The sequence below is a fragment of the Globicephala melas genome, chromosome 15 (assembly GCF_963455315.2).
Source record: "Globicephala melas chromosome 15, mGloMel1.2, whole genome shotgun sequence".
NCBI lineage: Eukaryota > Metazoa > Chordata > Mammalia > Artiodactyla > Delphinidae > Globicephala > Globicephala melas.
In genome coordinates, this window is record NC_083328.1 from 72,155,787 (window position 1) to 72,171,398 (window position 15,612).

Below are 15,612 nucleotides of genomic sequence, written 5' to 3' on the forward strand. Positions count from 1 at the left end.
CTCAGAGGTGCTATGGGAATTAGAGATGATGGATTTAAGTGCCTGGTGAAGCCAGGCACGTAGTAGGTGCTCAATAAGAGTTTATTCCTTTCTCCTCTCTCTGTATGGTCAGAAGATCTCTAGGTCTGTGTCCTTGGCCCTGCGCAGGAGACCCGTGGGTACCAGTATCAGGAAGGAGGGGCCTTGCCCACTCCTCATTTCTAGTTTATCTGTTTTCTGACATGGTTTGTCACGGGGCAAGAACTGGAATCCATGCTCTGGCTCCCAGGCCAGAATTCTTTCCCTTCTTGTTCCTTTAACCCTTGCTGTCTGTGAAATCCAACGGAAGCCCAAAATTGGGCCCCAGGACCTCCAGCTGCTCAGGGAGAAGGTGATGTCATGTGGAGTGGATGTCAGGGATTGAAGACAAATTCTCATTCCAGCCCTCTCCTTGGCTCTCTGTGTGGCGGTGGGAAAACTACTCGGCCTGACTGGGCCTCAGTTCCCCTTCCGTAAAATGGAAACAACACTTTACCCTTCCTGTCTCCTGGGTGAGGGATATCCCTTAATAAGATGAAGGAGATGAAACGCTCTGGAAAAGAACAGAGTCCTCAACTAAGGTGACCAAGTGTCATGATTATGAAGATGTTTGTAATTATTATCATCCTGCCTCTTCCCTACCTCCCCTTGCCTCCCTGCTGGGCCTGGGGAAACCCTTGGCTCCCATTACCTTCTCAAACATTTATGAAACATGAGTCCCACCCCCTGCTGCTGCCGGAACTGTATGGAATGCTTTCTATTAAAAATTAAAAACCACTTGTCAAGTCCCTGGGAACATTCAGATTACACAGGAAACAAGCCCCTTCTCAAACTCCCCCCCTCACCATGCCCCTCCCAACTCCCTCTTTGCTCATCACTTACAATGCCAGCTTACTGGACTGGCCTCCACCGCACTTCCGGCTGCCCACCCAAGGCAGCCTAATGTAGATGAATGATACACAGGAGATTCAGGAAAGTGGCTGCATGGGAAGGGGAGGTCGGAGGATAGAGGGGGAGGAGGCAGGTCCACAGACAAGTGACAGAGAAGGAGGCATAGAGAGATGGAGCAAGAAAATGGGTCAGAGACAGAGAAACAAGGGACAGAGAGACAGAGATGCAGAGAGATGGACAGAGAGAAAGTGAGAAAAACAGAGGTACCCAGACACATAGGGAGAAATTAGAATAGCGACAGAGAGATGAGGGTAAGAGAGGCAGAGATATAGAGAGAGACAAAGAGAGAGAGAGAGTGGGACAGAAAGAGGTAGCCACGGACTCACCCAGGCGGGCAACACTTGAGTGTGTGTGTGGATCTCATCTGTCCCCCTGAGAGAAGGGACTCCCCTACTATCCCTAACTGAGTCCCATAGGCTCTTCTATCCTCTCCACATTTAAACGGGACCCTCTGTGGAGTAGTCCGGTCACCTTGTTTGTTTGGGACAGCAACATTCTAAGTTTCTGCAGTAGCGTCCCTCTGCCAGTTGCAGAAAGCAAACAGTTTTGGCTTCTAATTCAGTTCCATTCAGTCACCCAATATCTACGGAGCACCTACCATGTGCTAGGCCCCTGAGGGCAGGACGGTAGATTTGTCACCTTTGTACCCACTGCCACGCGGGCACAGGGCCTAGCGTAGCGAGGGTGCTCGTGTTCGCTGAGTGATTTGTTGATGGAAAAGACAAAGAAAGCTATGGGGCCGACTCCTGAGGGCCAGGGCCTCTGTTCTTCTCTGACACCTCTCTCCACCAGAAACCTCCTGTCCCACTTCTCCCCATCCTGGGTGGTGAGAGCCAGTGCCGTTGCTAGGCAAGGAGATATTGCACATATAGATCTTCCTGGACTTTAATTAAAAACATCTTTAGAAGTTGTCTCTGCAGAGGCCAGCGATTGATTCCTGGCTTGGGCCTGAGGGCTGTCGAGCCACACTCTCTCCAGCTGCAGATGGGACAATTGGAGGCTCCCAGCCAGCCACTGCCCTCCCCGAATGAGACCCCTGGGGAGCACACTGCCTCCTGCCTTCCTCGTTTCCCCTCTGCCGCCCTCCTCCCAAGCATGGGACCTGGGAATCAGATAGTGTGCCCTCCCGATATTATTTCCCCTCCTCTCTTGAGCCTCAGTTTCCTCATCTGTAAAATGGGGGTATCAGCACTTAACCCAAGAGAGTTCCTGGGAGGATGAAATGAGATTAGGGATGTGAAGGTGTTTTGCAAGCTGTAAAGTCCTGTGCACACTAAAGAGATGGTTGTGACTGTTTCCCATGTACACAGAGCCAAGTAGTTTAGGTTCTGATTCCAGGTTCTGGGTCTGGTTCCGGCTCCAGCTCTTAGTATGGAACCTCAGGCAAGTTACTTTATCTCTCTCTGCATTTTTCTCCTCATTGGTAAAATGAGGATAGAAATACCTGCCCTGCTTATTCCCCAGGACAGTGAGAATAAACGGAAATAGCTTTGTGAAAGCAGTGTTGGCCGATAGCTATTATTTAGTGAATGTCCCAAGAAGTGCAGACTGTACTATGAAAGTCTTTTTTCCATCTATTAAAGATGCTGCTCACAGAAGGGATTGGAATCCATGGGAAAGCAGCTGTGGCAGGGCCCCTGCCCGTTTCGACAGTCTGTTGAGCCCCAATCCCATGGTCCAGTAATGCCCATCCTATGGTATATGTACCACCACATACACGTTCTCCTTCACCACATTCTCCTTCCTTTGCTCCCAGCAGACATCACTAATCGACTGTGGCATTCTTTTCTGCTGAGCCCAAATGAGACCTCAGACTCCCCAACACAGCCCTACAGTCACTACCAATCGATCAGAGTTGGCACCACAGATGAAACTGATCTGCTACCCCTTTGAGGTCAGTGGCAGTATCTTGCTTATCTTTGTATCCCCACATACCTAGCAGTGACACGTACAGGAAAGAAAAGAAAAAGTGACATGTACACAGTAGGAACTATTATGTATTTACTGAATTAAACCAACTGCTTATTTTTCTATCCGCTTGGGGCTATATATATATATATAAAGTAGGTGCTAATAAGTGTTTGCTTAGTTGGGTGACTCATCTTTGCAACCCCTCCAGAGCCAAGTACATTGGAGGCCTTGTAATATAATGGGTGCTAATAAACATTTGTGGATTTAATTCAATTACTTATCTTTATATCCCCTGCAGTGCCCAGAGTAAAGCAGTGGCTAACAGATGTGTGCTGGACTGAACTTCTCATTTTCGTATCCTCAACAGTGCTAAGTATTTTGTCTTATACATAGTTGGCATTAATAAGTAGGTGGAGTTGAACCGGGCACAGGAGCTCTGTGAAATTCTCTTGTGGTCCACTGGTCGGGTTGTGACAGCCTAGGGAAGGGGTCTAGCCCCCCAACATCAAGAGATTATCTAGTCTAACTCTTCTCTACCAAAACTCACTCCCTTGTTGATTTCACCCAGTCTCAAACTTTAAATTCTCTCTCTCTGCTGATGACTTCCAGAGTTGTAACTCCAGCCCTGAACTTGCTCCTGACCTCCAGACTCAGAGATCCAACTGTCCCCTTGAGAACTCCACGTGGATTTCCAGTAGACATCTCAATCTTAACGTGTCCAATAATGAATTCTTAATTTTGTGCTGCAAACTTGCTCTTCCTGGATCATTCCCCATCTCAGCAATAGCAGCTCCATCCACCTAGTTGCTCAGGTCAAAAACTTCAGCATCATCCTTGTCTTCTCTCTCTCTCACTTCCCACATCCAATCCCTCACCAACCCTGTCGGTTCTACCTTCAGCATACATCCAGGATCCAAGTCACCATCACCTCTTGCCCCCAAGACTGCAGTTGTCTCCTCGTTGATCTCCCTCTTCTATCCTTGACCCCTACAGTCTATTTTCAACATGGCGGCCAGCAAATCATCTTTTAAAAATCTACGTTGCATCATATAACTCCTCTGCTCCCTATCTCACTCACAGTACAACCAAGGCTTTCAATGGCTACAAAGTCCTATGTGGTCCAGCTTCCGGTACCTCTTCTGACCTCCTTGGATCCTCTCCCCCTCATTTACTCTTCTCTTCAGCCACATTGACTTCCTTGCTATTCCTCAGACATGACCAAACATTATTCCTCAGGACCTTTGCACTCGCTGTTCCCTCCGCCTGGAACATTCTTCCTCTAGCTTAGTGGTTCTCCAAGTGTGGTCCCTGAACCAGTAGCATCAGCATCACCTTTGACAGCATCTTTGTTAAAAATGCAAACATTTCTAGGGCTTCCCTGGTGGCGCAGTGGTTGAGAGTCCGCCTGCCGATGCAGGGGACGCGGATTCCTGCCCCGGTCCGGGAAGATCCCACATGCCGCGGAGCGGCTGGGCCTGTGAGCCATGGCCGCTGAGCCTGCACGTCCAGAGCTTGTGCTCCGCAACAGGAGAGGCCACAAGAGTGAGAGGCCCGCGTACCGCAAAAAAAAAAAAAAAAAAGCAAACATTTCTAATAGCCCAGACCTACTGAATCAGAAACCCTGGGGAGGAGAGGGGAGCCATCTGTGTTTTAACAAGTCCTCCAAGTAACCTGGATGCACAATAAACTGTGAAAACCACTGTTTCACATAGCTCCTTTGTCCATTCCCTCGGTTTCTTCTCCTTTGTCCATTCCCTTGGTTTCTTCTTCTCCTTTGTCCATTCCCTTGGTTTCTTCAGCCTTTCTAAAAAAGAAAGGCTTTCCCTGACCCCTCTAAAATAGCACTCCCCCAGTATAACTCCCAATTCCCTTATTCTTCACAGCACTTACACCACAGGGTGCATTTATATGTTGACTTGTTTATTTCTTTCCTGTCTCTCTCCTTGCTCTAGATGTAGGCTTTCTAAGAATCCCCAATGCCTGGAACAGTGCCTGGCACAGAGTAGGCACTCAGTAAACTTCTAGGCATGAATGAGCCCCCTCCGTGCTCAAAAGGGAATTTGGGGGCCAGAGAGGGGCAGGGACTTTCCCAAGGTCACGCGGGGAGCCGGGCCTCCTGGCGGTCAGATGCAGGACCCGCTTCACCGCATTAGGCTCAGCATGGCTGGCGTGCCCCTCCTCAGAAGCATGGCTCATTGGACGCCCCCGGCACACCTCCCTTCCCTTTTAAGCTGTGAGTGGTTTAAATGGTGAGCGCTGCTGCCTTTCATGTTCCAGGCTGTGTCCCTTCTTCTGATCTCGGGAAGCCGCCCAGACCCTGGTGCTGCTTGTCGGCCCCGCCCCGCTTAGCCCAGATAAGGAAGCTCAGTAATTGTAACTGATTTTCAAAGCCGCCTGGAGTCTCTGTAAGCACCACAGTGTCGGATTTGCCTCCCCTTCAAAAAGTTGCTCAAATGAAACAAACTAATTTAATTTCTGCTTCCTCTTTCCCCCTCCTGGGTTCCCCTGGCTTGTCCTAGTTAAGTCCCCACTTTATCCTGAGCAGAATGTCAGAGTCAGTGGACCGGGAGAGGAAGGTGAGGCAGGGCTGGGGTTCCTTGGGGCCGTGCTCATGAAGCTGGGGGCTGGCGCTGCCTCCCACTCTCTGGGTGACCTTGAATGAGTCCTTGCCCTTTTCTCGGTCTCACTTTCCCCACGAGTGACACAGGAAGCTTGCTGCTCCAACAGCCTGGGAGCCAAGCCCAACTTGCTCAGTCATTGACTTGCTATGTGACTGTGGGTACATCTTCTCCTCTCTCTGAGCCTTGGTGTTCCCATCTGTTCAATGGGGATGTTGACATCAGTCCTGCCACCACTCGGAGTTGAAGTGAGTGAAGTGGTGATGGGCAAGCCAACATGGCGCATATGGGGCTGCACCTCCTTCTGGATCCCTCATCCCCATCCACTCTCCACCCCACAGCAGAGGGGAATTTCTAAAATGCAAGTTTGCCCATGTTACTTCCTTGCTTAAGCCTTTCCCAGGCTATGTGCTTCCCTCAAGTCCTTCGCATATGATTCCAGCTTCCCTCTCCAGCCTTATCTCTCTCGTCATCTTTCTAGCCTTTTCCATGCAGAAACATGCAGTTCAGTTTTGCTTGAAGAGAGAGAGGGCCATGTCTCCTTTGGCCAGAGTTTGAGTCCAGGAGTGAGGGCTGCTGGACCTGGGAAGGCAGGGCTTTAAGCTACTTCTCACTTGCTGTGTGACCTTGGACTCCTGCTCTGAGTCTCAGTTTCCCCACTTGCAAAATTGAGTTCTAAGTGCTCCCTGGGTCTTTGCCATGGACAACCTCCAAATTTATCTCTCTAGCTCAGACCTTGCTGCTGAACCGGTATACTGAACTGCCTTTTCCAAGATCTCTCCTTGGCTTTCTAATAAATACTTCCAACTTAGCAAGTCTGAAACCAAACTCCTGATTTCCCTCCATCCCCCCAAAATCTGTTCCTCCCGCTGTTTCTCCCATCTCAGTAAATGGAGATCCCATCTATATAATTGCCCAGGTCAAAATCTCGACAGTCATCCTTGAATTTTCTTTCTCTCACGCCCCACATCCAATCTATTAGCAAATGCTTTCAGCTATACTTTTGAAATATATCCAGAAGTTGACCTCTTTTCAATACCCTTACTGGTACCACCTTGTTCCAAGCCACCATCATTTCCTGCCTAGGTAACTGCAATATCCTTCTCAACGGGCAATCTGCTTCTGCCCTTACCCCACCTTCCCATCTAATCTTCATGGAACAGCCACAGGATCCTGTTAAAATTAAGTCACATCATGTCACTCTTCTGAACAAGCCCCTCCACTGACTTCCCAGCTTGCTGAGCCTAAAAGGCAAAACCCTGACTATGACCACGTGGCTGCGTGATCTGGTCGCTTTTCTGCTTCCCCTCAGAGGGAATTCAACCTTGGGACCTTTGCATGTACTGTTCCCACTGCCTGGAATGCTGTTCCCTAGGGCCCATGCCGTCACTTCTTTCAAGTCTTTGCTTCAGTGTCATCTTCCCAGATCCATGATCTGTTAACTTGTTTCCTGCCTGTCTTCCTCGGCCAGAATGTCCGCTCTGTGAGAGAGCAGGGAGGCTGGTCTACCTTCTCCTCGCTGTGTCCCCAGTGCCTATGCATATCTGTTCAATGAATGAATGAATCCGTTCAACAGACACATAGCCTGTCACATACACAGGCTATGGCCGTGCAGGGGCACACCTGTGCACGTGTGAGATGCGTATGCACAGCAGGCACACGTGCACCATGAGTGTGTGAATGCCAGCCCACACCCACATTCACACCCTCGCCATTCCCTGTTCTCCCACCATTCCTTCATGCTCACCATTTTCTCCGGTCCACTCCCTTCTCTTCTGTCACCGGCTGCCCACTCACTACCCACCAACCTGCCAGATCTGGTCCAATCCGGGGAAGCCAGGGCTGACTGCACTCTTCCCCCAAAACCCAAATTCCCCCAGCCTCTGCCATGTAGCTGCAGAGCTGGAAGGCCAAGTGAGAGGCAGTGCCAAGCCCTTGGCCACAGTATGTCAGCGACAGCACGTGTTCTAGGACCTAGGGCCACTGCTCCCTGTCCGGTCTAGCTTGCAGGTGACTTAGCCTAACGCGGTGGGGAAGGTGGCAGCTACTGGCTTGCCCCTCAAGCCACGACTCCAGCTTCTACCAGGAGCCCTCGGCTAGGTGGGACCTTGATGGTCGTTCCACTACCTGTGGGCCCTACGGTGGGGGAAGGCAGATTCATCCAACCTTTCCTTTCAGTGTCCCGCTGCTGTGTTTCTGAGGATGTCTGGGTCTGAAGGCTTCCTGCAGATGTGTGTTTCGGTGTGCGTCCTGCCTTTTCTATTACAACTGTGTGTGTGCGGCGCCCCTGGTGTTTGCAGCCACACCTGGGAGGGGGTGGCTGAATCTGTGCCCGGGGGTTCGGCCACCTCTGTGAGCCTGTGTCCCCAGGTGGCTGGGTCTTGGTGTACTGGGGCTTCCTGTGGGCCGTGGAGGAAGCTGTCTGGAGGTTGTTGCGTCTGGCTGTGCCCATGCCTGTCTGCGGCTACGCTCTGGTGAAGCCCGACCCCAGGATGGTAAAGATGTCTGGCTGTGGCTTTCGCCTGTGTCTAGGTAGGTGTCTGTGCATAAGCTGCGTCCACGTGAGGGGCTGTTTCCTGGGTGACGTTGCACGTAGCTGTGTCTAGTGTGAGGGCGTGTCTGGTTGTGTGGTGGGGTCTTGTTTCAGCTATGCCCACTCTGGTTGATTTAGGTTGTAGGTGTGCCCATGTTCGGTTGTGCCTGCATTTGTGTGGGAGTTGCGGCCAAGGGCTGTGCTGTGTCTGGGTGAGTTGAAGTCTGGGGAAGGGCCGTGTCCAGGTGGACAGCCATGCCTGTGTGTGTGACTGTCCCGATGCTGTCCACGCATGGGGCCGTGCCTGAGCCGGGCCGTGGACAGCCGAGCTTGTAAGTGGGTCTTGGCCTGTGTGATTCTGTGTGGGTGTATAAGCATGTCCAAGTACATCTCTGTGTTTGCACGTAGGTCCATGTCCACATAGGGACTGTGCCCGTGTATGTGCCTGAGATCACGTGTGTGTCTCTGTCCAGAAGTGCAGCTGCGACTGCCCGGGACTGTGCCTGAGTCCGTGTGGGCACCTGGGCTCACACCTATACACTGTCTCCCCTGCCCCTCCCCGCAGCAGGCTCCTTCTCACAACCTGGCAGCTCCCCTTCCCCCGTTCCCCGGCTCCCCGCGCCCCTCAGAGCCGGCAACCCACCTGTGGGTGAGAGCTCGGCCACGCTGCCGATGTAGGGGCCGTGCAGGAAGCGGGGCTCGCTGTCGTTGATGTCCTGCACCTTGATGATGAACTCCGACTCAGGCTCCAGCAGGCGGTTGGTGGCGCGGTCCCGAGCTTGAGCCCGCAGCGTGTAGAAGGTTTTCTGTTCCCGGTCCAGGCGCTCCATGGCGTGGATGTCGCCCGTCAGCTCATCGATCAGGAAGATGGTACCAGCGCCCTCGCCTGAGATGGTGTACTTGATGGCCCCGTCACCCTCGTCTGAGTCCGAGTGGATCTGGGGAGGCAGGGTGGAGGCTGGGGTGGGGGCTCCTCCTGGCACTCCCCCTGGCCAAGTCCCACAGGGGGCCTGTGCCTAAGCACATCTCTTCTCTGACATACCCATTCTTCAGTGAAGACACTGAGGCTGGGGAAGTCATGCGTCATCCCGGTCCCAGGCCTCACTGTCTGGGCTGGAGTGCTTCACTAGCCCGCCATGGCTTTTCCTGCTCCAGCCCCGCCCCTGCAATCTACCTTCCCCTCTGCCGCCAGAGCTGTCAGCCTCAGGGGCAGACCTGAACACGTCCTCCCCCGCCTGCAACTCTCCCATGGCTCCCTATCGCCCTTACAAAGAAATCAGAACCACCTCCACAGCTCTCTGCTGCTTCCTCGAGCGCCCTGTCCTTATTTCTCTGTCTACGGAAAGTCTACTCATCCTGCGAGGCTCAGTTCAGACGCCACCTCTTCCCAAAAGCGTTTATGGATTCCCTCCCTGCCCCTACCTCCAACCCCACCATTCCCCTCCAAGATCTTTGCAATACAGCAAGTCATCATTATCACGTTCAGCCTGTAGGACTGCTGCAGCCACGCTTCTCAAATCTCAATGTGCATGCAAATCACCCGAAGATCCTGGTAAAAAGCAGATTCTGACCCAGGAGGTCTGGGGTGGGGCCTCAGAATCTGCATTCCTAACAAATTTCCAAGCTGCTGGCCATGACCTCACTCTGAGCTATAGGTCCAGGATCCCTAGTCTCTGAGCCCCCGGAGGTATTTTCTTACTCATCTGGTACCTGGAGAGCCAGCCTCAGGGCTTGGCACATGCCGGGGACAGGGAGTTAAGGGACAGAGGGGGAAAGGGGATGCAAATTGGAGGAGCACCTGTTATGTGCCAGGCAGTGTACTAAGCAATTTACATACTTATCTGGTTCAGAGTTCTTTAAAAAAAAAAAAAAAAAATCCCTACTAGGGGACTTCCCTGGTGGTCCAGTGGTAAAGAATGCGCCTTCCAATGCGAGGGATGCGGGTTGGATCCCTGGTGGCGGAACATGCCGCGGGGCAGTTAAGCCCGCGCGCGCCACAACTACTGAGCTTGCGCGCCTCAACGAGAAAGCCCGCGGGCCGCTAACTACAGAACCCACGTACTCTGGAACCCGCGTGCCACAGCTAGAGAGAAGCCCGCGCGCTGCAACGAAGAGCCCACGTGCCGCAACGAAAGATCCCGCATGCTGCAACTAAGACCCGACACAGCCTAAAAAATTAAATAAATAAAAACAAATAAAATAAATATTAAAAAAAATCCCTACTAGAGTAGGTTTTGCTATCGTCACTTTGCAGATTTTTTTTTTTTTCACTTTCCCACTGAGGATTAGAGAAATAGGATGATTTGCTCAAGGTCAGACTGCTGGAGGAACCGGCCTGGTCCACAGCCTGGGCTTTCTCACTCCATCCTCAGGCCTCCTGGGAGGAGCCCATGGCGGCAGAACAGGCAGTCCAGCCTGGTCCAGCCTCGGCTCCAGCATCACCTCCCTGTGAGTCCTCGCACAAGTCACTGTACCTCTCTGGGCCTCAGCTGCCTCCTCTCTAACATGTGGGTCATAATAGCACCTCCTTCTAGAGGTGCCGGAGGGGCTAATTGAGCATAAAGTCCACATAAAGCCCTTAGCACCTGCCTGGCACCAGGTGACACAATATGTAACGGCCAGCCCGGCAGAGGCACTGCCCATGGAGTGGTACTGCAGCAAAGCCCCTGCTGGTTCAGATGGGAACCCCTTGGATGCTGGATCACAGACAGGTCGGAGGGGCTGAGGAGGCTGAGGCAAGGGAGAGGAAACAGACTATGTACCACAGGTGGGGAGCTTTTTCACTATTTTAACAACCGGCACAACTATACCAGTTTGTACTAGCTGAAAATCAGCCCTGCCTGTGACATAATAAGTGTCCCATAAATGGTAGCTATCGTTATTATTATATTATTACTAAATGTTAGCTATATATAACTAGGATTTAATCCAGGCACTGTTAAGCTCCAGAACCCAGGCTGTTTTCACTGCACTGAGATCTCCTGGGCAAGGAACCAGCAGAGGGACTGTTCTCCCAAATAGAAACGCCCAAGTCCTTATCCTTCAACGTCCAAATCTCTGAGGCAGCTCTGAGCAGAGGAAAATGCATCCAATGAAGCTGGTGACCTTGGGCAGGTCCCTGCTCCTCTCTAAGCTTCCGCAAAGATGGGACGTGAACAAGAAAATCCCTAAGGCTCCTTTCGGGCCAGGACAGCATGTACCCCAGCCCACTCAGCAGGATAACAGGTGCCAATGAAATCACCATGAAGAGGGATGAAAGCCCACCCCCCGCCATGCAGGAGGAGTCTGAGTATAAATTCTGCTGGTGGAACTTTGTGTCTGAAGGGTGGATTATAGAAGTGCTATTTGGAAGATTGAATGGTCCATAAACATTTTCATATTTCATTAGCCGATTAATGGGCATCTCTCTCTTTTTGGCGAGTCTGCTGATTCTCAGCAGAAATTGCAGGGAGTAAATGGAGGCGTTGGGTGGAAACTTTCCGGGTCCCTGTCCTGTTATGGATTGCCCCAATTAATGCCCATCCTGGGCTCCACTGTGAAGCCTTCTTCCTGTCCAGTTACTGTTAATAGATTTCTCATAAGTGGCTGGATTGTAAAAACCTCATAACTCAGTTTAATACCCCCAATAAAATTATCTCAAGACATCAGCCCTGAATCACCGGCAGTGCTGGGGATGAGACCTGTCTCTCCTGTTTGCTGTTTATGCTCTTCCTCCACCTTTGCCCAGGGGAGCTGAGGACAGGAGAGGGCAAACGTGTTCCCTTTTAGGGTGCCTCCACCCACTTTCCAATCAGACCTGTTGCGAGCTTTTATTTAATCAGTAAACATTCCCAAAGAGTGTGGGAGAATAGATACCATTTGGGGGAATGCTTAACACCTGTAATCTTATTAGTCTTCGTCACCGCCCTATGAAACATTATTATTATTCCCATTTCTCAGATGAGGAAACTGAGGCACAGGGAGGGGAGGTCATTTGCTTTGTCACCCAGCTAAGTGCAGGAAGCCAATCTCCTGATCCCACGGCTCACTAATGTTGCGATCAACCTGCATGGCTTGTTAATTTTACCCCTCTGGGTCTGTTTTTCCATCTGAGAAATCAGATCAAGTCCTACCTCGCACAGGTGTGGTGAAGATGAAACGTGAGCATGTTGGTAATGACCTACACACTCTGTAAGTGGCTGTCTCCTTCCCTTTCTGTCTCCATCATGTCCCTGGTGCCCTTGACATTTTATCTCAGACCCTGGCCAGGGATCACCTACCATTGAGGATGGGGGAGGAGGGAGTGGAACCCAGTAGTGATGTCACTGACGCTCTTCCGTGAAGCACGACACAGAGCTCACAGTGGGGTGCAGTGGCTACTCTCTGGGGACTGCAGAGTCCGAACAGGGCTGGTCGGCCTGCGGAGAAGCTGAGAGCTCAGAGCGGCAGAGTTGGGCTGGGTTGGGGCTGCTCGCCCCACCTGCCTGGGTCCTGGCTCTGGAGTGGAGGAGAAGTGCCTGTGGTTCTACTCCAGGAGGGTATTTCTCAAGAATCTCAGCTATGAGGCTGGAGGACGGTGCTCTTATTGACCGAGCGCCTACTATGTGCCGGATTGCAGGCCTCTGCAGAAATCTAATTTAATTTTGTGGCCTATGTAAATATCTCCCCATTTTCCAGGTGAACAGACTGAGATGGGCTTAGTTCTGTTTGATTCCAAAGCGCAGGTTAGTCCCTCTGCAGCCTTTGGAACCTGGTTAGTCCACTTACAACGTTTCTGGCTAAAGAAGCGGGAGAAAGGAAGATGGAATAGGTTACAGGGCATTCACTGGGCTTCACGGCTGGGGGAGAGGCCTGTACCACCCTGTACCCGCAGGCCATGGTTATCGATGGCCTTTTCAATCTGAGCCTCTATCTTATGCATTTTATCTTTTGGAAAAGGACTTCAGGACACAGATCAGGAGAGGTGATGGGCCTTGTATTCAGGAATGGCCGGGTGCCAGCGTCAGCTTTGTCACCCACTTGTTGCCTGGCCCTGAGCAAGAGGCTACCCTCCTCTGAGCCTCAGTTTTCTCATCTATAAATGAAATGGATAATGCTTCCCCATAGAGTCCAAAGATTCATCAGATAATATGTGGGAGCTCCTGGCACACAGTGAGTGCTCAGTGAAGATGAGTTTTCTCTCCTTTCCTGGCACCTGGTCTCAGAAGAGATTGAGGGTCATCTAGTTCATTCCCCCATCTCCTGACACGAGAACCATAGGCTCAAATCCTGACCCACTGGAGACACAGGGGCCATCATGCAATATCTTCTTGTCTTTTAAACTCAGCTTGTTTCCTCCTTCAGGCAGCCCTCCCAGATGCCTTCCCACTTGCCCTCCCGCTGCTCTGTACCCCTGTCCCATGCACACTCCCCTCTGCTCCACACTCCCCTGTAACACCTTCGTGTTGCAATCTGTCTCCTCAGTTGTCATGGGGCTCAGGGGCAGGGACTAACTTTGATTTGTCTTTGTCTGAACTCCCCACGCCTGGCACACGCTAGCTGTCCTGACAATGCATGCAGAGAAAATACAGGGGGAGTGGGACAGGTGAGTGTGAGTGTGTGTGTGTGTGTGTATGTGTGTGTGAGATGGTGAGCTCCCTGAGGATCAAGCATATGGCGGTTCATTGCTCCCTGGTCCCCAGGATAGGCCACAGCACCAAACATTGAATACATGAATAATGAAATATACAGCTGTCATTAGAATTCTCCAACTGTCTGCTGGGATTTCTGGAGGATCCAGTCACTCTGTTAAATCCCAGGTGCACCTGAGCTAGACTTGGAAGGTCAATCACTGGGCACACTTCTGGACCCCCTACTGTTACCTCCTTGATAGCTCATAATGATCTTGGGACTCAGATTATCCTCTCCCCACTGTACAGTTTGGCAAGTTGAGGCTCAGAGAGGGCCCATATCATACTTAAAGCCACACAGCTAACAAGAGGCAGCCCGAGGCCTGTCTGGCTCCACATCCTCGGTTCTTTGCATCGAGTGTAGACGGCCCCTGAGGGAATTCCCCCTCCCTAAGCCCCAGCCCTGGATCATAAACAACATGAAAAACACCAGAGTGATGGTTTCTCATCCTGGGGGGCTGAAAAATGGGATTTACGAGGCCATTAATTACTTCCTCCTAATTAAATCAAAATTAAATGCGAGCAGAGGTACGTTTTCCTTATTAAAGACAATTAAACGGACAGTGCGGCTACACAAATAAAACGAGTCCAGGATTTAAACGGAAAGCAAATCAAATAAAAAGCCTCCCCTGGAACGAGGGGTTTGCTCATGTCTGTGCTACTCGTAAACCAGGAGTTCATCAATTTTCTTTAAATATTAGCAACTTAATTAAATCTGCTCTCCTCCTCACCTTAATCCTGCTGCATATCTAAAATAGATCTCACCGCCCACAGGAGTTGGTCATAAGTGCTGACCCCATAATTCTCTCTTTAAAAAAAAAAAAGAAATTAAAAATCCTACAAAATCCACATCCAGCTGACAGAAGCCTCGGGGGAAATTACAGTTCGGAAAAGGGATTAGTCCAAGTACCCAGATTATATGGAAATGTTGGTAGGTTGCTTTGAGGGTGGGTGTTGTGAGAAGGTGAGGGGAAGAGGTGAGCCAGGCTGCCGGGGGTGGGGAGTAGGGGGGGCAGGACAGCAGAGGGAGCTGTTGGTGTGGGGCCCTGGTGACAACGACCGGGGCCAGTGGTTCCTGCAGGTGCTGACAGGAGCCTGGCGGTGAGTGATGGAGGAGGCAGTTGTAAAATAGGTTACCGTTGGGTGCCCAGGGTTCACTCGGCTGATGGTGCTGTTGCTAAGCTACCTTTGGAATTCGGCAAGGACAGATGCTCCCTATGGCTCCCTGGGGCGGGGGACCGGGAAGCAGTGAATTAACTGAAACCGTGGAGAAGTCCTTTTTCCCTGAAGAGCGAGAGAGCACGGTATGAGTGTGTGTGTGCATGCATGCACACGACCACTTGAACGAATGTGGGACTTGGCTGGAAACGGGACAGGTGGTTTTTTTAAAAGGCTGAGCTCATATTCCTAGAGCGAGGGGTGGGCTGGCAACCACGTCCCCCTACTTTGTGGTGAGAAACTAGGACATCAGGTTGCCCAGAAGGCTTTCGGAATTGGGGGCAGGGGTTCATAATATCTATGCATACTCTAGGTGGTGGAAATAACAGGTGAGACCCATCATAATAAAAGCTAATACTTACTGGGCACACACCAGGTGCTCTCCAGGTTCCTGACATATGCTAACTCATTGAATCCTCACCGCAACTCTTTGAGGAGGTGCCAGGTATAGCCTCACTCAGCAGATAAAGAAACTAAGGCACAGAGAGGTTAAATAATGTGCCAAGGTCAGAGAGGGAATCAGCAGCAGAGCTGGGATTTGAGCCCTGGCAGTCTGGCTCTGGTTGGCCTCCCTGAACCACACACTATACCATCTTTCACAAGAAAGGGTGCTTTGGGCACATGTTTGCAAAGAGATGGAAACTTCTCTCTCCTTCCTGCATGGCGTGCTTTTCTGTAGGTGGCCTTGAGAGTAAGCAAGGAGGGGCTCTGGGTG

The 15,612-nt window shown here is 51.3% G+C and overlaps 1 protein-coding gene across 5 annotated transcripts in view; it reads right to left on the bottom strand.

Moving 5' to 3' along the window:
• The window catches only part of CDH22 (cadherin 22), a 131,227-nt gene that overhangs the window by 57,614 nt on the left and 58,001 nt on the right, over positions 1–15,612 (bottom strand). For all 5 annotated transcript variants that reach the window (XM_060285475.2, XM_060285471.1, XM_060285473.2 and 2 more), the window contains exon 3: positions 8,675–8,969. In XM_060285475.2, coding sequence (XP_060141458.1) covers positions 8,675–8,969 — 295 coding nt within the window. The remainder of the gene's footprint in view (positions 1–8,674; positions 8,970–15,612) is intronic.